At 40.5% G+C, this 22,401-nt stretch overlaps 1 protein-coding gene across 1 annotated transcript; it reads right to left on the minus strand.

Moving 5' to 3' along the window:
- Nucleotides 1-904: 904 nt before the first annotated feature.
- IMPA2 (inositol monophosphatase 2) lies at nucleotides 905-21,858 on the minus strand. Its single transcript, XM_075704684.1, has 8 exons — nucleotides 21,739-21,858; nucleotides 14,708-14,841; nucleotides 10,150-10,254; nucleotides 8,739-8,784; nucleotides 6,311-6,419; nucleotides 2,706-2,814; nucleotides 2,375-2,526; nucleotides 905-1,528 (listed from the first exon to the last, which is right to left on the minus strand). Exons 1-8 carry the CDS (start codon nucleotides 21,856-21,858, stop codon nucleotides 1,413-1,415), a joined length of 891 nt encoding a protein of 296 aa, XP_075560799.1. The 3' UTR covers nucleotides 905-1,412.
- Between the last annotated feature and the right edge of the window lie 543 nt (nucleotides 21,859-22,401).

Here is a 22,401-nt window from a genome sequence, read left to right on the forward strand (position 1 = left end):
TAAAGTAAGTTAAAAATTTTTAACCAACTTTTTTGGCTCATTCCTTTAACTTGCACTCTTGCAAAAAAGAGATACCTTTTAATTCAATTTTTTAAGAAAAATATAGAAGTGATTTAATCTCAACTACTTTTCTGGACACACTTGCATTTTCCCTGTGCTCACGATTGAAAAAATAATCTAGATAGAAATTATCACCTTGGTGATATTAAAACCAATGCTAGATACAAGAATAGAAAACATCTGTGTATTTAGGAAATGTATGCAACTGATTTTACAGGTTTCTCTGATCAAAAAGTGCGATTACAACTTTGTGCGAGAAGGGCACGTGATTTACAACTTTTTGCAAGCATATCTTATGTGCATATTTTCAATAACTTGCCTGTAAGGGGCCAAATCCTGCTGTTCTACTCAAAGTTTCTCTAAAATCAACAGCTTCTTGACACTGTGCTCTATTCTGCTGGCCTCCTACTGTGTGTCATAGTTAATACTGTGAATAACTCAATGGAGTTCAATATTCCTGGTTTTAACTATAATTACTCTATGGTAGTAAGTGTTTGCTGGTTTGAGTATCTTAGAGAGGCCTGTAGGACAGTATGATTTATCTCCATGCAGAGGGATGAAGGGAAACAAGAACTAGCTGGACAGTCTGTAAAATCATTAAACATTTTCCATGATCAGCTCTGCTATTTGCCATTTGGATAGCCCTCACCAAAATCACGTAAAGTACCTTATCCTCTTTACCTGAAAATAACTTCCAATATTAGCTTTCTTCTATCAGTTCTCTAAATTGCTGTAAACATCCAAGATACCCATATATATATATACATACACATGGGGGTGTGTGTGTATACATGCATATATGTGTATAGGTGTATATATATACACACATACACACAGACATACATACATGTACATATACATATATATGGATATATAGCTATGACGTAGTTAGGAAACAATAATGTCATTTTTATTGCATTCTTAAGTATCCTAGAACAAGGGTATTATAGGCACACATCTTAACTACTTGTCCTTATTACAGTCCTAAAGCTCATTTACCTGAGATCTGCATCTGTAAAAATAAAGTTCCATTTTTAGCTGCGTGTTACAAAAGACTAAATATCAGCCCCACAGATATGAAGTTACAACTTAATTTTGAGACTAATTTACTACAAGTAAAATATGCTATCTTATACAAAAGATACTGCTGAAAGATACATATTAAAAAGGAAACACGATTCTTAGAAGTTTAAAAATCTCCCTATGCCTTCCCACATTGTAATAAATTTATAAAAAATATTTGACACAGAAAATCTCCACAGAAAGCATCCTGCTGAAATGACGTACCCTTTAAGCCACCCATCTTGCAAAAGTTACATAGTTCAGGAGGGCAGACTTCGTATTACAAGTATTTAATTTTCATCATCCCGTCTGTAGTGAATAGTTTGTATTTCCTGAGCTATGAACATAGCCATCTCTCTGGTGCCCGCAGCAATCACTCGGCAGGACATAAGATCCAAAGGTCCCCCTGAGGACAAGAGGATTAGTGAGAACTATCTTAGGTGATGTAAAAAGGCAACGTAATCTTAAATATAAACCATGCTGCAATTAGATAGGTTCCGAAACGCTGAAACAAACTTCATATGTAGCTCCTTTTGGGGTGGGAAGGACAACCTAATTCAGCAACTCATATCTGGAAATCTCCGGCAAAAAATGACTTCAGAAAATTCTAGATACAGTGCCAAAGTATGTAACAGAAGCAGCAAATGTCTAGATTTGTTCAGTATCCAACAATAAATGCAACGTTCCCTTCTTTTAGCAACAGGAAGGAATAGAAGAGAAATTAGTTCAATCAGCATACCCTTCTTAATCCACCAAATCTTTCCACAGTATCCACATACTGGTCACCAGTACTCCATGTACCATCTAAATGAATAAAATAATAATCTGGAGACTGTGCTGTCCTCTACTCCCTCTGAGTAGTTCCTAGCCATATCTGTTCAGACATGGACCTGAGAGTCCTCCTTTCTCAGGAGGCTGTCTCTGCCAAAATCTCTTTAGAGTCTGAGTGTATCTACCTCTCCTGGGCTAGTTCTTTACTGTAAATCTGATGCTTTTAAAGGAATTACTCAAAGTCATGGAAATACAGTTTGACTCAGAAGACCTTTGATGTGATGAAACCCCAGGCTGGAATTACATCAGTGTGTTATGAATAACCAGCCACAGTCTAGTGGAGAGCACAGACGTTTCTACAGAATATTGCTAGAAAGGAGATAGAGCCACAGGAGGAGGACTGTACTGAGGTAACACAAGTTGCCCCGAAATAGCCACTCAGTCCCCCAAAAGTCAATGAAAACGAGGAGATTTTACTCACCTGAGGTGTCTATCACAGTGCCACCCGCCTCTCTAATAATGACAGTCGCCGCTGCCAAGTCCCAGCAGTGTAACCCAAACTGGTAATAGGCATCTGCAGCGCCGGATGCCAAATGGCACAGAGCCAGGGTCGAGCTCCCAATGACACGGACCCTAAACCCCGCGAGAAGGGGACACGGTAACGTAAAGCAGAAAATGCCTTTCATTTCAACCTATGTGTCAAGATCGCAAAATGTGCAACGCACTTGTTTGGGTTTTGTTTCTTTTTTTTTTGTTTTGTTTTTTTAATGACTTTTGGTCACAAATGTGAGATATATTGTAAAATATCTTACCCGTGTGCTTGGGCCTTGAGCAATCTCTCAATGTTACCAAGGAACAATTTCAAAGTTGCAGGGTCACGTTTTGGACCAATTTCTGTTAAAATTAAGGCCTTCGAGATATCTGCAATGTAGGTAGTTGTTTCCATTAATTCAACAGCTTCCAGGTAGATTCTGGAAATTTGTTTTTAAATTGAACACTAATGGACTTTTCACAAAAAAACAATTTTCATGTCCCCTTTTTTACTCCAAACTTTTCCATAGGATAAGTGACAACTTTGCATAAAAATTCAAGCAAGACTAGATTTCTGATACCAAATGGTCTGATCTGAACACATTTTAAAAAAAGAACAGGAAGATTAAAAACAAGAACACATTCTTACATTCCTTCTCTTTCCATATGTTGTTTTATTTCATTGACCTGTCAAATTCACTAACATAGCAGTCAACTAAAAATAACCCAGTGACCCAGTAACTATTAATGATGCTAATCTAATCGTATTTGAAAACAGGATGGTTCTTGAATAGGGAACTTTAATGTAATCTGTTAACAAATTATAAACATTTGGGAATATAGTAGGAGGAAAAAAAAGTTTCTACCTAAGTCACCAGTCACCCAGTAATAAATCCCTTTCATTTTGACATTTCAAAGACTGAAGACACCTTATTAAAAAAAACCTTTCTTGTCACAAACTAAAGCAGTATCTTAATTAACAATAATATATGAATGTTATATTTGTACTGTGTTCAGCAAGGGCAGTTCTGATCTACAGCAGATGAGGATATCAGCCTTATGTAGAGTCAAAGGAAAGACTCACAGTGACTTGCAAGGTGTTGAAGCAGTCCTCATGCGAGATCTGAATATTGCTAGTATATAACAAGCGTATGCCAATGGAGATGGAGATGGTTGGTCAAATGCCAAGTGTCCCTGCTTCTGCTCTGCCAGCTGAACTCAGAGGTGTTAAAGATATGACAGAACTCAAAGGTTTATCATCTGATTACTTACTAACTAGGCTGTGCCCAGGTGCCAGGTGTCACCTTCTACCCCGGGTTAAAGGTTAGGCATTCATTAAGATAGGGAAAGTCTACCTGGTTATTACAGCTAATTGCATAAGTTGAAAATCCATAGCAGAAATAGCAAGGAGGTTTTCAAAAGCAAATTAGGCTGGAGAGAGACATCATTTAATTAAACAGGCTACCAATGAATTTAGTATTGCAGAGGAACATTATGGATTCAAGCAATGCAGTAAATGGTTGGTGAGTAACAGGTATGTAATTAGATTAAAAGTTACAGGGTATCACAAAGATTAACTGTAGGAACATAGATTTAACAACCGCTTTTTATATTACTGCATTAAAATAGAGAAACACCAATCCAGGCACGCTGCAGGGTATTCGTTGTTTAGCCACCACTGAAAACTCTGGATGGTGAAAGCAATCTGCCTTAGAAATTTTTGCATAACAGACCCAATCTATAATTACAGAACATTAATGCACACCTCATTGCTGAAATGCACCAAGCATTCACACCACACCAGTCATAGCTAGGTCATGACTAAGACAGTTGTTCTTTTGAGTTATTAAATACACTTCTAATGCATAAATGGATCTCTTAAATTTTCATCAAGGCTACAGGTAGAAATTGGATGAAGAGACTAAGGCAAGAAAGAGGGAGATCTCTTATTTGGAAAAGGAGCTGGCTGATCACAAGACTCGATGGGATTTCAGGAATTCAAGGTACAAGAAAAAATTTACTGACGACTACTCACTCTGATAGAGGCCTGAAAAATAAGGAAGCTTGGTAGAAGAGATTTAACAGTGATATGGATAGATTTATGAGGAAAAGACCAATTCTGTGGAAGAAAATACACTTAGAGTATTAGCACATGTAAGGCCTGACCTGAATCTAAGGATGAGAAGAAAGTGTCACTCAAGATCAAAGGGAAGATGGATCCTTCATTTAAGCGTGTCCTGACCTCTTGGACTCCCATACCAGACCTCTACAAAATTTGGCATTGACAAAGAACAGCGTTTGCCTGGACTGTGATTTCAAATTATTAAATCTGAACAATGAATGTATAGCGTAGATCAATGTTATACAACAGTCACATTTCCTGAAAACAAAAGGCATGAAGTAACACGACAAGCCTAGATCTCCAATGCATCACGCATTGGTGAAAGCTACTTGAGTTCCAGTGGTAGGTACAGGGAAACACATCCTCTGTTCCAGGGCTGGTTTATTTCACTGAAGCCATAGTCCTGACTGGAAAGGAGCAACTGTGATTTTATACACTTAAAACATCAATAGAAGTGAGACTAAATAAGATCCATCTTCACTGGTGAAATTGCCCACCACCAAATGATGTCTCTCAAAACAAAGGAAAATTTCAAAGCATTTGGAAGGGCAGAAGGTCCACTTCCCTTGCTATGTTCTAGATGCCCACGTAGACTGGATGTCCAGAGAAAGAAGGACAAAAGTGGCATGTGCCAAAATTGTTCCTTGCTCAGCTGGAAACCAGAACTCTCCGACTGCAAAAGTGAGCGAGGACATTTCAAGAGTGGCTCAGCCAGCCCAACTGGGAGCACCGCTAGTTTTTCCGAATAGTCTCTACCAGCACGGGCTTTTGTGGAATATGAGATATTCGAGCACTGACAAAAATGTGATGTATAATCAAGGATTAAAATCTTAGGGGTCACAACTTTACAGTCTGCTCCATCTCTCCAAATAGAGGGACCCCAGCTCACTATTAATTTAGGTGAATAGCCAAACTTCCCAAATTTCAGGGAAGTTTTGATGCAGGGTCTGCTTGGGGCACTACAACAAATCTGTATGTTAAATTGCTTGACTTTACTGTGTTTCAAGTTCATTAAATCTCTTTTTGGGGTGAAATTTTTACCATCTCCTGTGTACAATGATGTACATTTTTGGCACATGTCTGCTTCTGTCTACAACTGAGTGTTATGTTCTCCTCTGCACTTTGATTGATTAAAAGAAAACTTCTCTACACACATCTGATTATTGTTATCTATTATTAGGTAAACAGACAGATCTATGACTTCGTTTACCAATAAAAGAATTCCATTAAAGCATTGACTAAGTGTTGCTAGCTATTTGTATGTTGAAACGTACCTTACACATAAAAGCAAGCTAACCCCTAATGAAGCATGCATCCTTTAGTTTACTGTTAGCATGTATTCCTACAGACATAATACACTTTATGACATACAAGTTTATTGGAAAGTAAGTGAATAATGGCCACCATAATACTCTGAATTTGATTCACCATTCCCATTGCATCTTGCTCATAAAAAGTTATGCCAGTGTACAGCTGGAATGAAACTGGTGAATCTACTCATTCCTCCTTATTTTAAACAATGGTTATGAAGCAAAATAATTTAGGATTATTTAAATAGTTCATATTCAGATGTATATTTTAAAAAGAAAATGAGGAAAGTGGTGATTTTTCAGAAAAAAACCAAACACATAACAACAAAATTATCATGCAGGTGAAATACTTTCCATCAGGATAATGACGTTCATTATCCTAATGATGATTTGCAACAACTCTGAAACAAAATTAACATATTCCTTTTAGAGTTCTAACAAAATCTAGACCAACCTGTCTCTTTTGATACCTGAAGCCTTTTGTCATTACAAAATGCCCCTTGACCTCTTCTACCAGTGTATAATCGTTCTTCAGTGCAGTGGTAAATTACACCAAATTCAAGCTTTAAGATTTTGAAAAGGAAAGAAATGAATGCAACTCAAATTACTCATCATAAATATAAACAACTACTAATGGCAGAAAGATCAGCAATATTTTAATTGGTACATGTAATCAAAGATTATATTGATGCTAATAAACTGGAATAATTTTACTATTACTGTGATACTGAGATATAGGTCATATAAAATTCAGTTTATAAAGAGAAGTTAATGCAATCTGTTCATGATCTTCTAAACTCTTACTTGCAGCTTGTTTGTGTTCATGTTAGAATGGATTAAATGCTAAGTTGATTTCAAATTCAATTGTATGTTTTTACTGAATGTATGCAAGTCCTCTAAGGCCAGAATCTGAATGCTTTACTTCCACTGGTGAGCAGTTACACCTAGAAGTAATCCCACTGACTTCAGCTGGACCCTGAAGATTTGCAGCCCTAAATACATAGATATGATCAGTCAGGCATCCAAACTCAGAAGTCATGGCACACTGTTTATTAACAGTGGATGCTTTTATATGCACTTCACCTTTCATGATGCATTTAATTTGCCTGCCTTTTCAACCAAAGTCATATGCTCCAGTCGCTTGTTCAAATAATTCTCTGCAAAATCCTTTTGTTTACACATAAAAGTGAGAATCTTGAAGTCACACGACTCCAAGAGAAGGATTTTGAAGAGAAATACCAAATATTGTGACCCTCAGTGAAAGCCTGAGAATGAGCAACACTGGAATTTTTGTGGGAGTATCTGTTTACCAATGAGAAGAGGGTCAGACCCTTGATTTAAACTCAAGGTCTGTAATATTTCCATTACTTTAATAGGTTTCACCAGAAGATTTTAAAGCACTTTACAAACTTCAGTGATAATCACCCCTAGATAAGTAGTATTAGCAATATTTTATATAGGGGTGGACAGATACACAAAAACTAAGTGACTTGGTCAAGGTCACAGAAGAAGTTGGTAACAGGGTCAAGAAAACATCTCAGATGTTCTAGACTCCAAATCTTTTCCTGCTGCCCACCTCCATTCAATGTGAATAATCAAAGGTGTTCATCAGAGACAATTCAAAGGGAATAGACTATCTTGACTCCCTACCCTGAGGTCCCATCTAAACCAAGGGTGTTTTTGAGGAACACACTATTAATAGACTCTTTCCCTGAAGACATCTGCAGGAATTTCTTCAGCACTGTTCAAAGCTAATATTCAGGCCAGTTCCCCTGTGTGTACTTTGGCTCCTTTTCAGCTTACTTTTTTCTGCTTTTCTCATTTGTTTACTGAGGGAGATTTAACATCATTCATTATTTTTGTTTCAGCTTTGTTTAGTTTACATAACCCAAAATATGCAGCATCAAAATCAGGATGGTGTTCTAGAAAACATAAATATTACAGAAAGCTGTCTGGTAATAATATGTAGTATTCAAAAGGACCTTTGGGAATGAATAAACTTCTGAAAAGCATGGAAGTGTTCCTCTGCAGTTTACATGCTTGAAAACTAACTAGAGAAGTACACAACATTATTCTCTTTAAATCAGTAAGAGCCACTAGCACATCTGAAAACTATGTTGTTATTGCACAGACTTCTTGCTGGCTTCACTTACAGCTAGCTATACACATATTTAAGATTGTGGAATTAGGCTGAAAGAAGCACATTCCTTGGCAATCTGAACAGCTATTTCTTCTGTATATATCAAACTGTAAACCAGCAACATCTGGAGAAAAGGCACTAGCGTGAATGAGTATAGCTATGAAACTCAATGGCACATATGAAGGCTAGGCACTTTTCCCCCCCTGTAATCAAGCTCTCATGTGGTAAATATAGTTATTTTACTATGTTAAGAAAACCACAAAGGCAGATTAAATGAACAGATTAAATGAACTAGGCCCATAATTTTGCATTCGTCATAGAAATCAGTTCTGAATTGCCTCATAGCAGCAGTTAGCTTTCACAGATACTGCTAGCAGGAAAGAAGCAATAATAATAACATAAGAACATTGGGACATATGTTTATGAAGAGGCAGCATTATATTTAACTCATTATGGTTTTGTCTTAAAAAACCTTGCTCACACCAGTACTCCCTTTTTTCCCCACATAAATCCTGCAATATTTATAATAATTTGTAAGAATTGTCTTGTAATTGCCCGTCTGCGTAAGTTTTTCAGGACTACAATTTTAGACTAGTGGAGCATGATCAAATGCATTTACAAAGCATGGAAAACCCTGAGTAATGGCTGATTTTTAAAAAAATAATTTTATTTGAAGTTCCCATATAGTTTTGAGGCTTCTAACCAGCTCTCAGGTACCTATCTTAAAGAACATACTTCATACCTCTTTGTTAACAGCAAATCCAATGCTCACTGCCACTGTGGGAAATCTGTGAAAAATAAGAAATGAGTACTACTGATGAAAAATCTCTCACCTGACTCCTTATGCAACTCCCTTGGGTAACAAAACCGCACAAGGAGCTCTGTGATTTTACTTGTGTCAAAATGCTCTTGACATTGTACTACTACTCCTTTGTCAGCCTCTTTTTGTCAGTTCCTTTAAAAATGTAATTTAATATTGGAGAAGGCAAGAAATAAACACATTAAGATATCAGGATTTTTATACTAAACGTGTTGTATATTTTAGTGATCTTTTTACTTTAGTGTAATTGAATTATCCAGTGTAAAATCATTAACGTTGTTACAAGTCATCACTTCTAAGAGCACATTTCGTTCAAGTTCAAGCATCTGAGACAGCAATTAAGTAGCATGGAGATACCTTGCTGCTGACATCAACATAAGGAGAAACCAGTTCCTCTACCCTCTCTTTTGTCAAAGTGATGATCACGTATTTAATTTGGTCCTTTTGACTAAAGTATAATTATTGCTTTTTAAAAAATGAAATAAATTCATTTCTTAAAAACATGTTTTAAAAAGGGCTCTAAAGTAAAGGTCTAGATAATATTGCTAGAAAGAGAAAATTTCACTTAATTGCATGAAACACTGGCACAATACCCCCCCACCTCCCCTTGAATCCTATGTAATTGCACCAAAAGTCAAGGAAATGCTTTTTTGTTTTACGATAACCGCAGTGATGTTAAGTCACTAACTATAAGGCAGAACATATTTAAGGTTTTTAAGCAGAAGTATTACAAATAGTCATTACTTTACAACTCTTAGCACTCAAATGATGAATTCAACTTTTGCGGTTTTGCAGTAACGATCCCTAGATTTCTTTTAGCAGAGAGGTATTATAGAAATTTAAAACACTATCTATGTACAACTTAGTTTTCAGTTCTACTCTACATATTTGCAATGGTTGTACTTCCCAGAAAAAATGAAGCATTTGTATTTGAAAGGGAGGAAACATCATTACTAAAAGGAATGTGTAACAACCACATAAGGCGTTAGGCCAAGTGTCATCATAGCACAGCCTTGTTCCTCCAGTTCAGCTCAAGTCTCGGCACGTTAATGTGCGGTTATATATAAACGAGCTGTGAGTCAAGAGCTTTGGGTCATTAAGCAATCAGCAGAAACTTTAGCTTACCTTTAGATAACAGTATAGAGCTCACTCCAGCACAAACACACACTCCCTCAGATACACTACACAAGGTACAAAAAGATAAAGGGATGACTCCTACTTATGAGTCAAAGGAACAAATCTACCAGTGTAAAACACCTTTAAGCAGAAGGGAGGACTTGTGAGAAACTACATTTTGCTTTTTTATATATTTCCCAGTTCACTGTCCACTTACCTGTGCACAAAGTTGCACGTTCCATCAACAGGGTCAATAATCCAGGTTGGACTGTCTGTGAGGACACATTTTGAACCAGCAGCAGTGGATTCTTCTGCAATAAACCTGCATTTGGTGTGGAGTAAAACAAGCGTCCCAGAAAATTGGCTTAGCTATGTGACTTGCAAAGTCAAACTCCAACTTCCTGTTTTTGAAGAGATACTTAATTTTTATATATACATGAATTTTTTGTATAAATGTACATGTATGTATATATTGCTTTTTTCATTTGGGAATGGGGAACTTGCATAGAAACTTTGAAGGAGCGTTCTCAAATTTATAGCATACTATTTTACATGGTAAAAAAGAACTCCATTTATGTTCACTTTCACAAAATATCATTTAGAAAGTCATGAAAATGAATGCAGATATGGATCAGAACTGGCATCCCTGGAACTCTAGAAGTAGGGTTTTTTAATGCAGAATGTAATTTTATGGGTTAGGCCTGTCTCTTGCAGAAGTAATATAAACTGCAAACTGTAGCTGCTTCTCTTTTGCAGTCAAATTCAGTCAGCAGGAAATAATGCACTCTTAGAAAATCCACAATCTCACTCCTACTTGAATCTTTTACAGTAGTCTGACTCAGGAAATTAAAAGGTTTACAAAGCTGAACTTTCTTTTTCCCATGACCCAGAGAAAATCAACAAATTAATTTTTTTGTTTGTTGTTTGGATGCACAAGGCACACACTGAAGTCTGAACTCATCTTCTGTTCTGTTGTTCTGTCCCAATTTCTTTCAGTAGATATGCTTCCCCCCCCCCCCGCCTTTTTCCCTGGGAAATGAACATCCAGTTCTGGCCCATTTCCTGCTGACCTTAATTATCCCTGCTCTCCCATAAACTGCTCAGGGTCTGTTTCTATAAGAGTTGTGCAGGTGCTACTCTCACAGATTTGAATAAAGTCCTGAATGTACAGAAGGTGTAGAATCAGGTTGCTAGTACTGAATCTTGCTTTTGGTTTCACATTTGAACAACTGGTAGTGGTATTCAGAGTTCCTGCAAATGCTTGAAGACGAAAAAGCTTCTCTCGAAGATGCAAAGAGAAAAAAATTGGATGAAATAAAGAGAAAACGTCTTTTGCAGAAATGGTTGCTTCCCCAGGACTAGAGTAGCAGCTATTTTCTTTTGTGCCCTCAACACGCGCCACGCGATGCCACATAACGCTTGTAACCATGAGCTTAAAATGTTCTGCAGACAGCACTGGAGGAAACTTCTTGAATTTTCCAGATGCTACTCTGCCTTTCCCTCAGTAGAAAGGGACTATTTTGATGGCATTATGGGCCCCCAGTTGGTATGAAGAGGGAAGTAGGAAGTGTTTGTTACTATTTTCATCTCCATTAAAGATAACAGCTGAAGGACAAAGTGTTAGTGTGCAACTGAGAAACAAGGAAGACTTGAACAAGTGTTTGGAATTCTCAGTCAAATGTAACACTGTACAGACTCCTTGCTCTAAATATTGCATTATTTGTCTTGTTGGTGCTGTATCATTTGACTTTTGCTTTTACAGATCTTGTAATTAGCACCTAAACCCAACCATACGCTTTGGCTGTGCTGGTGGCTGCAGAGGAAGCTCACCTTCTTGCAGATGGAGCACCTGACATCCCATCTCAGATTGTCCATCTTCCCGATAAATTATGCCTCTGCTTCAACCCTCTGCCAGCTCCCCCAGCCTGAACTATACCCGTTGTCTTGCCAGTCAAAGAAAGGTGAAATGGGAACCTCTTTAAAGACAAGAGTATTTCTGTGTAAGGTGTTTTGCCCTCAAGTATCGTCTTTCCCTTGCCTTTTCCTTACCGCGAGGTGCAACGCTGCAGCCCTCACATACAGAAATGCTAATGTGAAGACGGGACACAGCAGTGCCATTGATAAAGTCTTGATGTTCAAGACCAATTTTTCCAAAACGGATGTAGGACCAGCTAGGTGCTCGTTTAATGAAATTTGGGCTAATAGGTTAAAACAAGCCCCTTGCTGTTATACAGCACTGGGTACTGTGAGAGGCCCTCAAGGCCAACATCAGATGTGTTGCTTTATGGCTCTCTGTCCTGTAAAAACATGCGAACTAAGCAAAACATTCAGCCTGAAGTACTGGAGACCAAATTTTAGGAACAGCTTGAGAAGTGGGAGGGGTAGCCATGTTATTACAGTAGTTAATTTAATATGCCAGCCTGCCAGCTCTGTTGACCTCTCTTCAAATCTGGATTAAAGTTTTCTCCCACTGAAAATGAGTCCAGTAATTTTAGCCTAGCCTTAGTGGACATCTGTTCATACCACAGTGCAACTCTCAAATTCTTTGCTGGAACAGCAGGGAAACTGTAGCACAGCATAAACTGCAGCAGGAGTGATATCCAGTCGACTGCAGGAGGTTCAAACTGGGACTATCCCTCACCTATCCCATTATGGCAGAAAGCTGGGCAGGTGGAGTTGGATGTCACCCTCTGTAACGGCTGTGTCCTGATTTTAACATCTACAGGATTAAGGCCACAATTAACACCAAAGATGACAACTTGTGTAAGAATAACACTGGCAAATGGTGTGATAGCCTTTTTCAACCAGCAGCCCCGGGTATTCTGGCTCTGCCTACCCACAACTCAAAGATCTACCAGAAAAAGTATCCTTTTGAAAAGACTTGGAGCATGCCGAAGTACCAAAGCGTGGGCAAAGATGAAAACTTGGGTGAAGCACGAATGAGGATGATACCTATCACTTAGCCAAGCAGAGAGAAGAAGAAAGAAACATGGGACAGAATTACCTTTTTAACACGTTTTCCTAATATTTCTCTTTACTTCTGAGTACATTTCCAGTATTGCAAGACTCCTCACTACCACAGTGCAAATGGCACAGATTCTAATGAGATCCCTTTTAATTTTTCTAACTCCTAAGGTACGTTCTTTTGATTCAGAGAACATAAGAATCAAGCTTATTTAAGAGAAAAAGAAATAACAAATCCTCAGTGATGCTTTCAACAGCTAGATTACGAGAAAGACTGAACACAAGTTAAATGATGTTTTAATGTTTTCATTGCACTTTAATTTAAACCTTGATTGCTACTGTGGACTCTTCTTTGCAAGTGTTTTAATCTAGTCTAGTTAAATCTAGTTTTAATCTATTGTTTAATCTAAATGCATTCACCATCTGAACAAACTCCAGCCAAAACCAACAACCAATATCAGCAAAAAATAATTGTCTTGAAGAAATGGCAACTCCATCTGCTTATGAAGTCAGATGTTAACCGTACAGAGTTAATAAAGTCAGAGATTTTTCAGTTCCTAGGTTGATGTTGACCTTACAACTTTTGTTCCCATTCTGAGTTACTTGAGTGCTTTTGATGATTCTCATTTTATGTGAAATGTGTGTTTTATGTTCTCTGCCAGACTGTTCAAGGAAAAAAAAAAACAACGTAAGAGTGGAGATGAGAAAAGAGCAGAGCCAGCAATAGTAGAAGGAATATTACACAAATAATAGGCTTGTAAAGCCTGGCACTCTCTTGAGAATCATGGCCAAGAACCACACATTATGCTGTACAGTACAGCTTCAGTATGTGATCACAAACAACACGTATTTAGAAAGCCGTATTTAGTATACAATGTTCTTTCTACTCCTTCTTATGGTGTTTTTTTTCCAGCAGCATCGCTGACAATCAGATTAGCAGCTCGCCAGATTTTCATCTTTGTTGATTTCTGCGCAGCGCTAGAGTGCAAAGCTCATCTCCGTCAGAGATGCACACAGTTAGAATGAAGTATTTAAGGGATACACAGGCTCTGCAGAAAGATGAATTTTATCCTTGTGGACTGAAGTCAAATGTGAAAATCGATTGCAGAGTCTCTGCATCAAACCAAACCTGGCCAACTAATACAAAACCTGTCTCTAATCTGTGCATGTGCTAGGAGTTGTTATTTTCAAATTGACCATAATAATTCAAGGGGAGGCAACAATCTGATCTATTTTTAAAACCTTGGGTTGACACCCCATATAGTAATTTATATCCTGTTTATGTATATGCATCAAATGATGACAAACAACCCTGCTTCTCACTGATTTTAGGAATTCACACAACACAAAGCAAATGTGATTAAATAAGATACTCATCGTGATCTGGCAAATGCTTATGTGTGATGGCAAAAGAAAGTGAAGGAAAGGTCTGCAGGATGGGACCTTTGCTATCATTAATTTCAGCTATAAATTAATAGATATCCTTAGCATAATTCTTATACAATAGAGAACAGATTGGTATCCTGAAAATCACAGAGATTCATATGAAACTTTCATACATGATGTCCCTACGGGGGAAGCTTTACTATTAAATACATATATTAAAAAACATAACTGTTAGAAAATATGAAGTACTAAGTACAGGGAAGTGGTACTTTTTTAAAAAAGGAGTCCTATGAAAGTGTCCAACAGCAATAGGTTAATATGTAAGAGAGGTATATAGACTTTTAAAATTACCTTTAAATGCCAGTCAGATATACAGCTCTTAAAGGAAAAAAGGTCATTGATAGTTTCTTTCTATAGGCACTCACCTGTGGGAGGGAAACTTCTCTTTCAGAACAGAAATAATCAAATTTTCCACAAAATGATCAGTTTCTGTCACTAGATCTGCTGCAGATGTCTTTGTGGACACTTGTTTCTCCTCTGTTAGAGCTTTCCTAATAATCTGAAACAGAAGTTCACAAATCAGATTTGTCGGCCATTCACCCTGTGCACACTAAAATAATGTATTTACTGAAAAATTAGAGCTAATCCTGAAAAACAACTGTAGGCCTAATTCTATCAGAGCCCGTTCTAATTCTTCCCACTAAAAATCCTCCTGAGATAATGAGCAGTCTTTGGGAACATGGCATTTTGAATCACTCTGCAAGAACCTCTCTTGGCAGTTCGGAAAAGGGTCGATGAATGGGGTGCAGCTAATGAAATAAAAGGATGATGGCAGTCATCATGATTTAGGAAATTACAGAAAATACACCCAAGATAAGAGCGAGCCCTGAGGCTCAAGAATTTTTCATGGAAACTCCTTTCTCTTTTTTTTTAATTTACAGGGCCAATACCCCACTGCTCGCTTACTTTAAAAAACATGCAATAAGGCAAACCCCATTGGGTTTTTTTTTTTCCCCCCAACAAAGACACACAAAGTTTATTTTTAATTGTGTATACGGGTTTTTGGAACTTTGACTGCTGACCACCCACTAGTTCCCAAAGAATTCCTACATATATTTAACAAAACCAAAAATTTAGACTTTTCCCCAGATACGGAACCAGTGATCTAACCCTGGATTATCTTCTGGAAAAGTCTTTATCTCCTTTTTAAGGGTTTTACTGTTATTAACTCAGAACTAAACCACATCAAGTGCAAATGCACATATGGGAAAACAGTTAGTAAAAGCTTTTCCCCATTTTTTCCATTTTCTTTCTGGCTTTTTTCCACTCCTTCATTAAAAAGAAAAGAAGGTAGGATGATAATGTTCAACTTGCAAAAGGAGCTGACTTGTTTTTTAACCAGTGAAAATGATAAACTCTTTGAAATTAGGACAACCAAAACAAAGCAAAAATTAAACACCACATACTTGTATAGAATTATATTAACTAAAACCAGCACCAACAAGACCAATATTCCAGGTCCCTTCTGAAACTTACATATTTCAATTGTTTAACTAAATTTCCATTGATCAAAATATTTTAAAACCATCTAAAGAGAAGTGTTTGATGACTAAAGAAAACAGTTCTGCTGTATTATGCATGGGAAAGGGAACCAGCAACTCTCAAATTTCAGTCTCAGCTCTTGGTTTTTGTAGTATGAAAAACTACATTTGAAGGGTGTGATGATTGTTCCGACAAGTAATGGATATTGTTGACTGCTGCCTTAGTACAGAAGGTATCTGGACTAACATTTCTGTTTCATGAGCTGTAAAACATTAGTTATGCCTATTTACTGAGCTCGTGAGGGCAAGTTAATACTTTTTGGTTTGAGGTCTTGCTAAAGTTCATCATTGTACATCAAAATATTAACCACATGTAATCTTTTTACTCCCCTCAATGCCCTGCATGGTTTTCTTGATGGTTTTACCATAGAAGCATAAAAGCACAGCTCTAGGAAGGTCCTCTGGCTCCTCTTTGGTCCAAAGCAAAATCCCAAACCCAAAACCCTCCAACCACCTCAGTTGTGTATTCTAAAAAACTGCCATGCTGATGCCTTTTATTTAACTTGTTCTTCTTTACTCTTATATTGCTTATGTATAAGTAAATGCTTAGAATTGGGCTCAGAACGTCATGTAGTCAAATAGATGAGGAATACTACTTCTCATTTCTTGCCTTAAACACTCCTTTCAAAGATTCAAATTTCTTTTTAGCAGTGCCATGATCTTGACTCCTATTCAGTTTTAATACACAGTGGACTGAGGAGATTTTTGCAGCCATTTAAATCAGTATATGCCACTGCTCAGCATGGGAGTGAGATCACACCTGAGCCTTCCAGCAAAAAGAGCGGAGGTGAAAGCTCTCTCCTGTGGATGTGCTCTGCAATCAGTTGCTTTTCATCGTGTGCTCCAGCACTTGATCTCTCCTTTTTGAATACAATCCTTTGCACCTCTTGTTACTGAATTTAATATTTTTCATTTCTGATCCTTTTTCCAGTTGTTCATGAATATTTTAAACTCAGTTCCTGTCCTCCAAAGTGCTCACCATTCCCCTCACTTTGATCTGTTTGTAGGTTTTATATGTGGGGTGGTATATACTCTATTCTGTCCTTCAAGTCCTTCATTAAAATACTGAACATTTATCAAGTCCAAAGCTGGATTTTTGCAGGATCCTGCTTGATATGTTTCACCAATGTGACAGCTATTAAAAATACCCTGGTTTCCCAGAGGGTTCTGTAGCAGCCTTATGGTAACCAGATTCACAATGTACTTACATGGAAAGCACACGCAGAAACTCTTATCAAAAGCTTTTCTAAAAATTCATCACTTCCATAACTTCCACTATTGCTCAGTAGCTCTCTATCAGCAGCGGGTGGTTAGACTGGTTGATCTGCCCACCGTCAAACAAAACCCACCCTGCCCGTTTCTCTGGTGACCTGCAGATGCCAGCCTGAGGCTGCAGTCACTTCGAAGGTGCAAACAGCCAAGGGCGTGACTCTGATATAGGACGCGGTGGCTGAGGGCCTTCTTGCCCCTCTCCTCCTCCTCAAGCCATGCAGGCCCATGCCGAGGGGTCGTGACACACATTACTCAGCCCTGCAATGGACTGCTTCTCCCTACCTCTTGTACAACTGGTGTGTTGAGGGGAGAGCAGGAGAGAAGTCATGATGCCGTGCTGAAGTCGCCAGCCACAAATGGGCACCACGTCTGTATTAGCTCACTCGCGGTACCAGGTGATGGCACGGGATGGACGGGTGCCTGCTAATTCTCTGCCTCTTATGAAGGGTCTGACAAAAGGGACTCATGCATTTGCACCAGCTTGTACAGGTATGCAATCCAAGCCAGAGTCCCACACAAAGATCACATTCCCTGCGTCACTGATGAAACAGCTTTTATTCTTCACAAATTTATGAAACAGCTCAGAGCAGTCCAGAATTCAACTTATGTTGAATAATCCCTAAAAATCATCTGCCTACAAAGACTGTTAGAGCCTGGTGCCTCAGAGTACTTTGAGAGCATCACTCAGCTCCTCTCCTTGCAGAAGCCTTACGATAAGGTTTGCAGATACCTACTGCAATTGCCTGGTCTTCCCAGCTGGGCGTGGAGCTCCCTAGAAGTCTCTCTCTAGGTAACAGGCAGCAGGTAAGTGGAAGACCAAAGGAACTACAGGATGATGAAATGAAAACAGCTGATTGCTCCTTATCACTATGGTACAATGAAACTGGCAACCAAGATGCTGTATTTTGGCTGTAAATGTATTTTACTAGGCTTTACCACTGCATTATAGGTTGTGCCTAGGTTATGGAGATTTTACAGCAATTTCTAAGCAGCTGAGTTTTAGGAGCGTGGTTATTTAGAGCAGAGTCACTTAACACTTTTAGCCCATACTACCCCTCCTCTAATAAAGGATTGGCTAGGTCTTCTCCTAATACCCAGCTTGGGAGCATTTGGGAGGTTATGCAAAGCAAGGGGCATTTACACCAGTACATGCATGAAGACCACATCACAGAGCAAGGTCCAGGTTGTCCCTGCTCCCTTCTTCATTTGCCACGGAGGAGGGGAAATTGAGCCGCAAGGGCTCAGTGCAAGTCATGGATGTGGACTCTTCCTTTCCTAACGCCTTTGTGACATTAAGTCATACAAAGGAGAACGTAGAGGACAGAGGGCTAAGATGCCTTCTCCCCAATACCTGCCAGGAGAGCCACCTACAGCAAGGTGCTCGTGTTAGGTATTTCATCTCACCATACTGCTTGCACTCACCACACACTTCTGGGAGCTCCAAGATGGATTTACTTGCTTGCAATATTGTCCTGAAGTATTTGGTCATTGGTAAAATCAAGCAACTAGATAAAAAGCATAACTACCTGCAAATAATTTAGGAAATACCAGTCTGGTTTGCTAAAAAAAAATCTGTCCATGTTCCATAGAAAATAGACTAACAATATCCCCTGGGAGCAAATATGTGGGAAAAAAACCTTGGCTTTTTAGAATAGCAGTGGAAATTTTGCCTTTTTCCAGTGGGATTCTGCTAAGTCTCTTATGCCTCATAAAATTATTTTCTGGGGAAAAAAAGAAGAGGAGAAAGAAAAGTAGTTTGTGTGGACTTCAACGTGCTAGCTTCTAGTCTCAGTTTCTTAGACTTGTTTTCACCTGGATGCACATCTACTCATTTTGGTGAAGTTTCTGCAACTGCAATTGCAGAGAACTATGCAAATGTTACTCAGTGCTCTCAACAGCATCAAAGATGCAAAGACTAGTTGTGCCTGCTTTTCTTTAGCAAAAAGTCATATTAAGCCAACGGGTGCACCTTCATGAACATAGCAAGCAGAGTTTACTCACAGAAAAAGCAGAAGAGAGGTTTGAAAAAGCGCAGTCATATGTGGCCTTGTAGAGTGAATTAGACATAACTTTAATGAAGACCAATTACAGAGATTACAAAACCATGGCCGTTCTCATTATGAAACAGCCATATATATTAAACAAGAGCCTGTGATATTTTGTAAAAATAATGGAACTAAGTAACAGGACGGGCAAAAGAGGCAATGATTTTAACCTGGGAATAGAAGTTACTCCAGCAACATCACTTTTGACACATATTCAAGCAATCATTTCTTTATTGGCTTTTTAAGTTTAGAAGAAACTATTGCAGAGCACAGATGCCTATTTGTTGGAAAGAAGATATATTTTACTTATACTCATGAAACATGATGCAATATAAACCAACAGTCGTGTAAGCCAAAAGGGGAGACCAGAAAACTGTATTACTGGTTAACTTCTAGAAATCCGAAATCCTGACTTGCATGCCTTTCCTCAGGTTGGCCTCTGCACCAAGGCTTTTGTAGACACTTTCTAATGATTCCAAGCCTTCCTAACCTGCCACGGGCCTCGGAAATGGAGGGCCTTAAAAGAAAGGCTGGACTGGTAAAATTTCATGCAGGGATGGAGACAGCTCTCAAATCTGGGGAAACAGAGAGTGCAAGCAGATTTCTGGAGATGGAGGCGAAGGTGGAGACGTTGGACGGATGGGAAGAGAGGCAGAAGAAAAACATGAACTTGACCAGTGGAACTGACTATTTTTGATGACCAAAACAAAACTGAATTTTACCAGTCAATTTTCAAGAAAAATCCAGTCGCATCAAACCTATGTTACACTGCATTTGGTGTCCTTATCTCTAGCTTCTTTTGGGAACAGCTGGAAGTGGATTGACATTTAAATAAAAGATACAGCCCTATCTGCACCTTTTCTTCCACAAGGATCTCTGGTGGTTTTTGTAACTAAAAACATTCCTTAACATTACAAAGTTAATAAAAACCCTATTCAGTTCCAAATCCCTACTTAAGCAACATCCTTGACTGGTTTAAATTTGGCCTGCCAAGGAATCGGCCATTTCCTGCCAGTTGCGAGGTAGCGATGGCAAATGGCAAACTAAAAAGATGCAAGGATTAATCTTCTGGAATATTTATTTCTTCCAGGAAAAGGTGCTCAGCTGTGATCTTCTGGACAATTAAAATGGCTGGAGAGGGGTACGGCTGTCTTCGCAGATTGATATTTTGAGAAATAAGGTGTGGAAGCTTGAGCAAGTCATGAGAGTCTCTCTTGTGAAATGGCTGGCAGAATGAGTATGCTAGAGAAACTCCTGTTTGGAGTCTGTGAGAGCATGACCTGTCATCCCGATTTGGATTCTCCATTTATTCCTTGTATTACTGAAACAAGTCTCCTCTCCTCTGGCATCCTGTTCATCTTTGCCTGTCTCCTACTAAGGAGGAAATACATTTAATAACGCATACTAAGGAAAAGTTACAGGTCCTGGACTCAAGATAGAAAAGGGAGTTCCTTAAATCATAGTGTACAGGTACAAAGTGTGCTTCAAAATAGAGCAGAATGGCAGCAGAAGAGAAATACATGTTGCTGAGGTTTGTATTTTACCCAATTTCTCATCTGAACAATCTGCTGATTGCACTTCTTGGCTCTGTTAAGAGTCAGTGGAAGTTTTGCTGCCGCAGACAGTGGGGCCAGGATGTCTCCTGAGATGATTAACCTTCTACTGTGTCAAAACACAGATCTTAAATAAATTACCATAGATCTCTGCAGAGCCCCTGCTGATTTATCTCTAGCAAGTGAATTTCAGTGACTGAAGTGAAGACTGGCATAACAAGAAGACAAAGCCTCCCCGACACGACTTGTTTTTCTCTGCGCAAGCTGCTAAAAGACAAATGCTGGTATTGTAGTGGGTAAATACACAATATTCTGGATAAGCGCACAACGGCATAAACCCTCAGCTGTGCATGAATTCAACCTTAGCATCACGGCGTGCTCCAAAACGTTACAGTCGCGGAATAAACGCTTGGCGTGCATTTGAAAAAGTTACTAAAGCACCTTCACGCTGACAAATCTTTCAATTTAAAAAAAAAATAAATAAAAATTAAATAAAACCACTCCCAGTCACAAACCAAACCTGCTCTCACCTGAAGCGCCTCCTCGCCCTTTCGCGGGATGCAGCCGCCGAGGGAAGCGGCCCCGCCGCCGCCGCCGCCCCTCCCGCTGCAGAGGGAAGCGGCCGAGGGCTCCGGCAGCGGCCCGGCTGCTCAGCGGGTGCCGAGCCCGGCCGGCCGGCCGGCCGTCCCCCCCCCCCCCTTCCTCCTCCTCCTCCTCCTCCTCCTCCCCCCCAGCTCTGCCCCACCAGCCAAGTGCCCACACAGCCTTTCCTCAAAACGCCCGGCTCTTTTTTTTTTCCTTTTTTTTTTTTTTTTTTTTTTAAAATTTACAAGCGCACCCGGCACAACCGCCCGGCAGAAGGATGCTGCAGCCGCGGGCAGCCCGCCCCGCCCCGCCCCCGGGCCCCTCCGCGGCCCCGTCCCGCCGCCGGGCTGCGCCCCGGGGAGCAGCGGAGCGGAGCGGAGCGGAGCGGGGCGGCTCTCACCTGCCCGGCGCGGAGCGCCAGCTGCACCGCCACCTCGGCGCACTCCTTCCAGGGGTCCCCGCCGCCGCCGCCGGCCGCCCCCGCTCCCCCTTCCTCCTCCTCCTCCTCGCACGGCTTCATAGCGGCGGCTGCGCTGCCCGGGGCAGGGCCGGGGGGCCCGGCTCCCCGCCGAGGAGGGTGAGCGGGGCGCACGCAGCTGCCCTCCCGCTGCGCCGCGGCCGCCGCTGTCACTCCGCGCCCCGGCGCCGCCCCGCCGAGGGGAGCGGGGCGGAGGGAGGCGCCCGGGCGGCCGCCGCGGTCAATGGGGAAGGCGGGCTGCAGCGCGGCGCCTGGCTGCTGGGCGCTGACTGTAGGTGAGCCCCGGGGGCGGAGAAGGGCCGGGAGAGGCGGGGGGTGCCACGGAGAGGAGCGCCGAGGCCGCGCCGCGCCGCGGAGGGCAGGATGTGGCGGGGAGGCCGCCGGCCCGGCCCGCCCCGCGCCGCCGCCATCGCCGCGGCCGTGGCCCGGCCGCCCCGCCTGACATGGCGGCGCCGCCGTTACCGCCGGCCGGGCCGGGCCGGGCCGGGCCGGGCCCCCCAGGCCGGGGCTGGCGCCGGGGCGGAACTGCGTCCTCCGAGATGACGACCCGCCGTTCCCTCAGGCCCCGGCGGCCCCTGAGGGCCC

This window comes from Pelecanus crispus, chromosome 2 (assembly GCF_030463565.1).
Source record: "Pelecanus crispus isolate bPelCri1 chromosome 2, bPelCri1.pri, whole genome shotgun sequence".
Taxonomy (NCBI): Eukaryota; Metazoa; Chordata; class Aves; order Pelecaniformes; family Pelecanidae; genus Pelecanus; species Pelecanus crispus.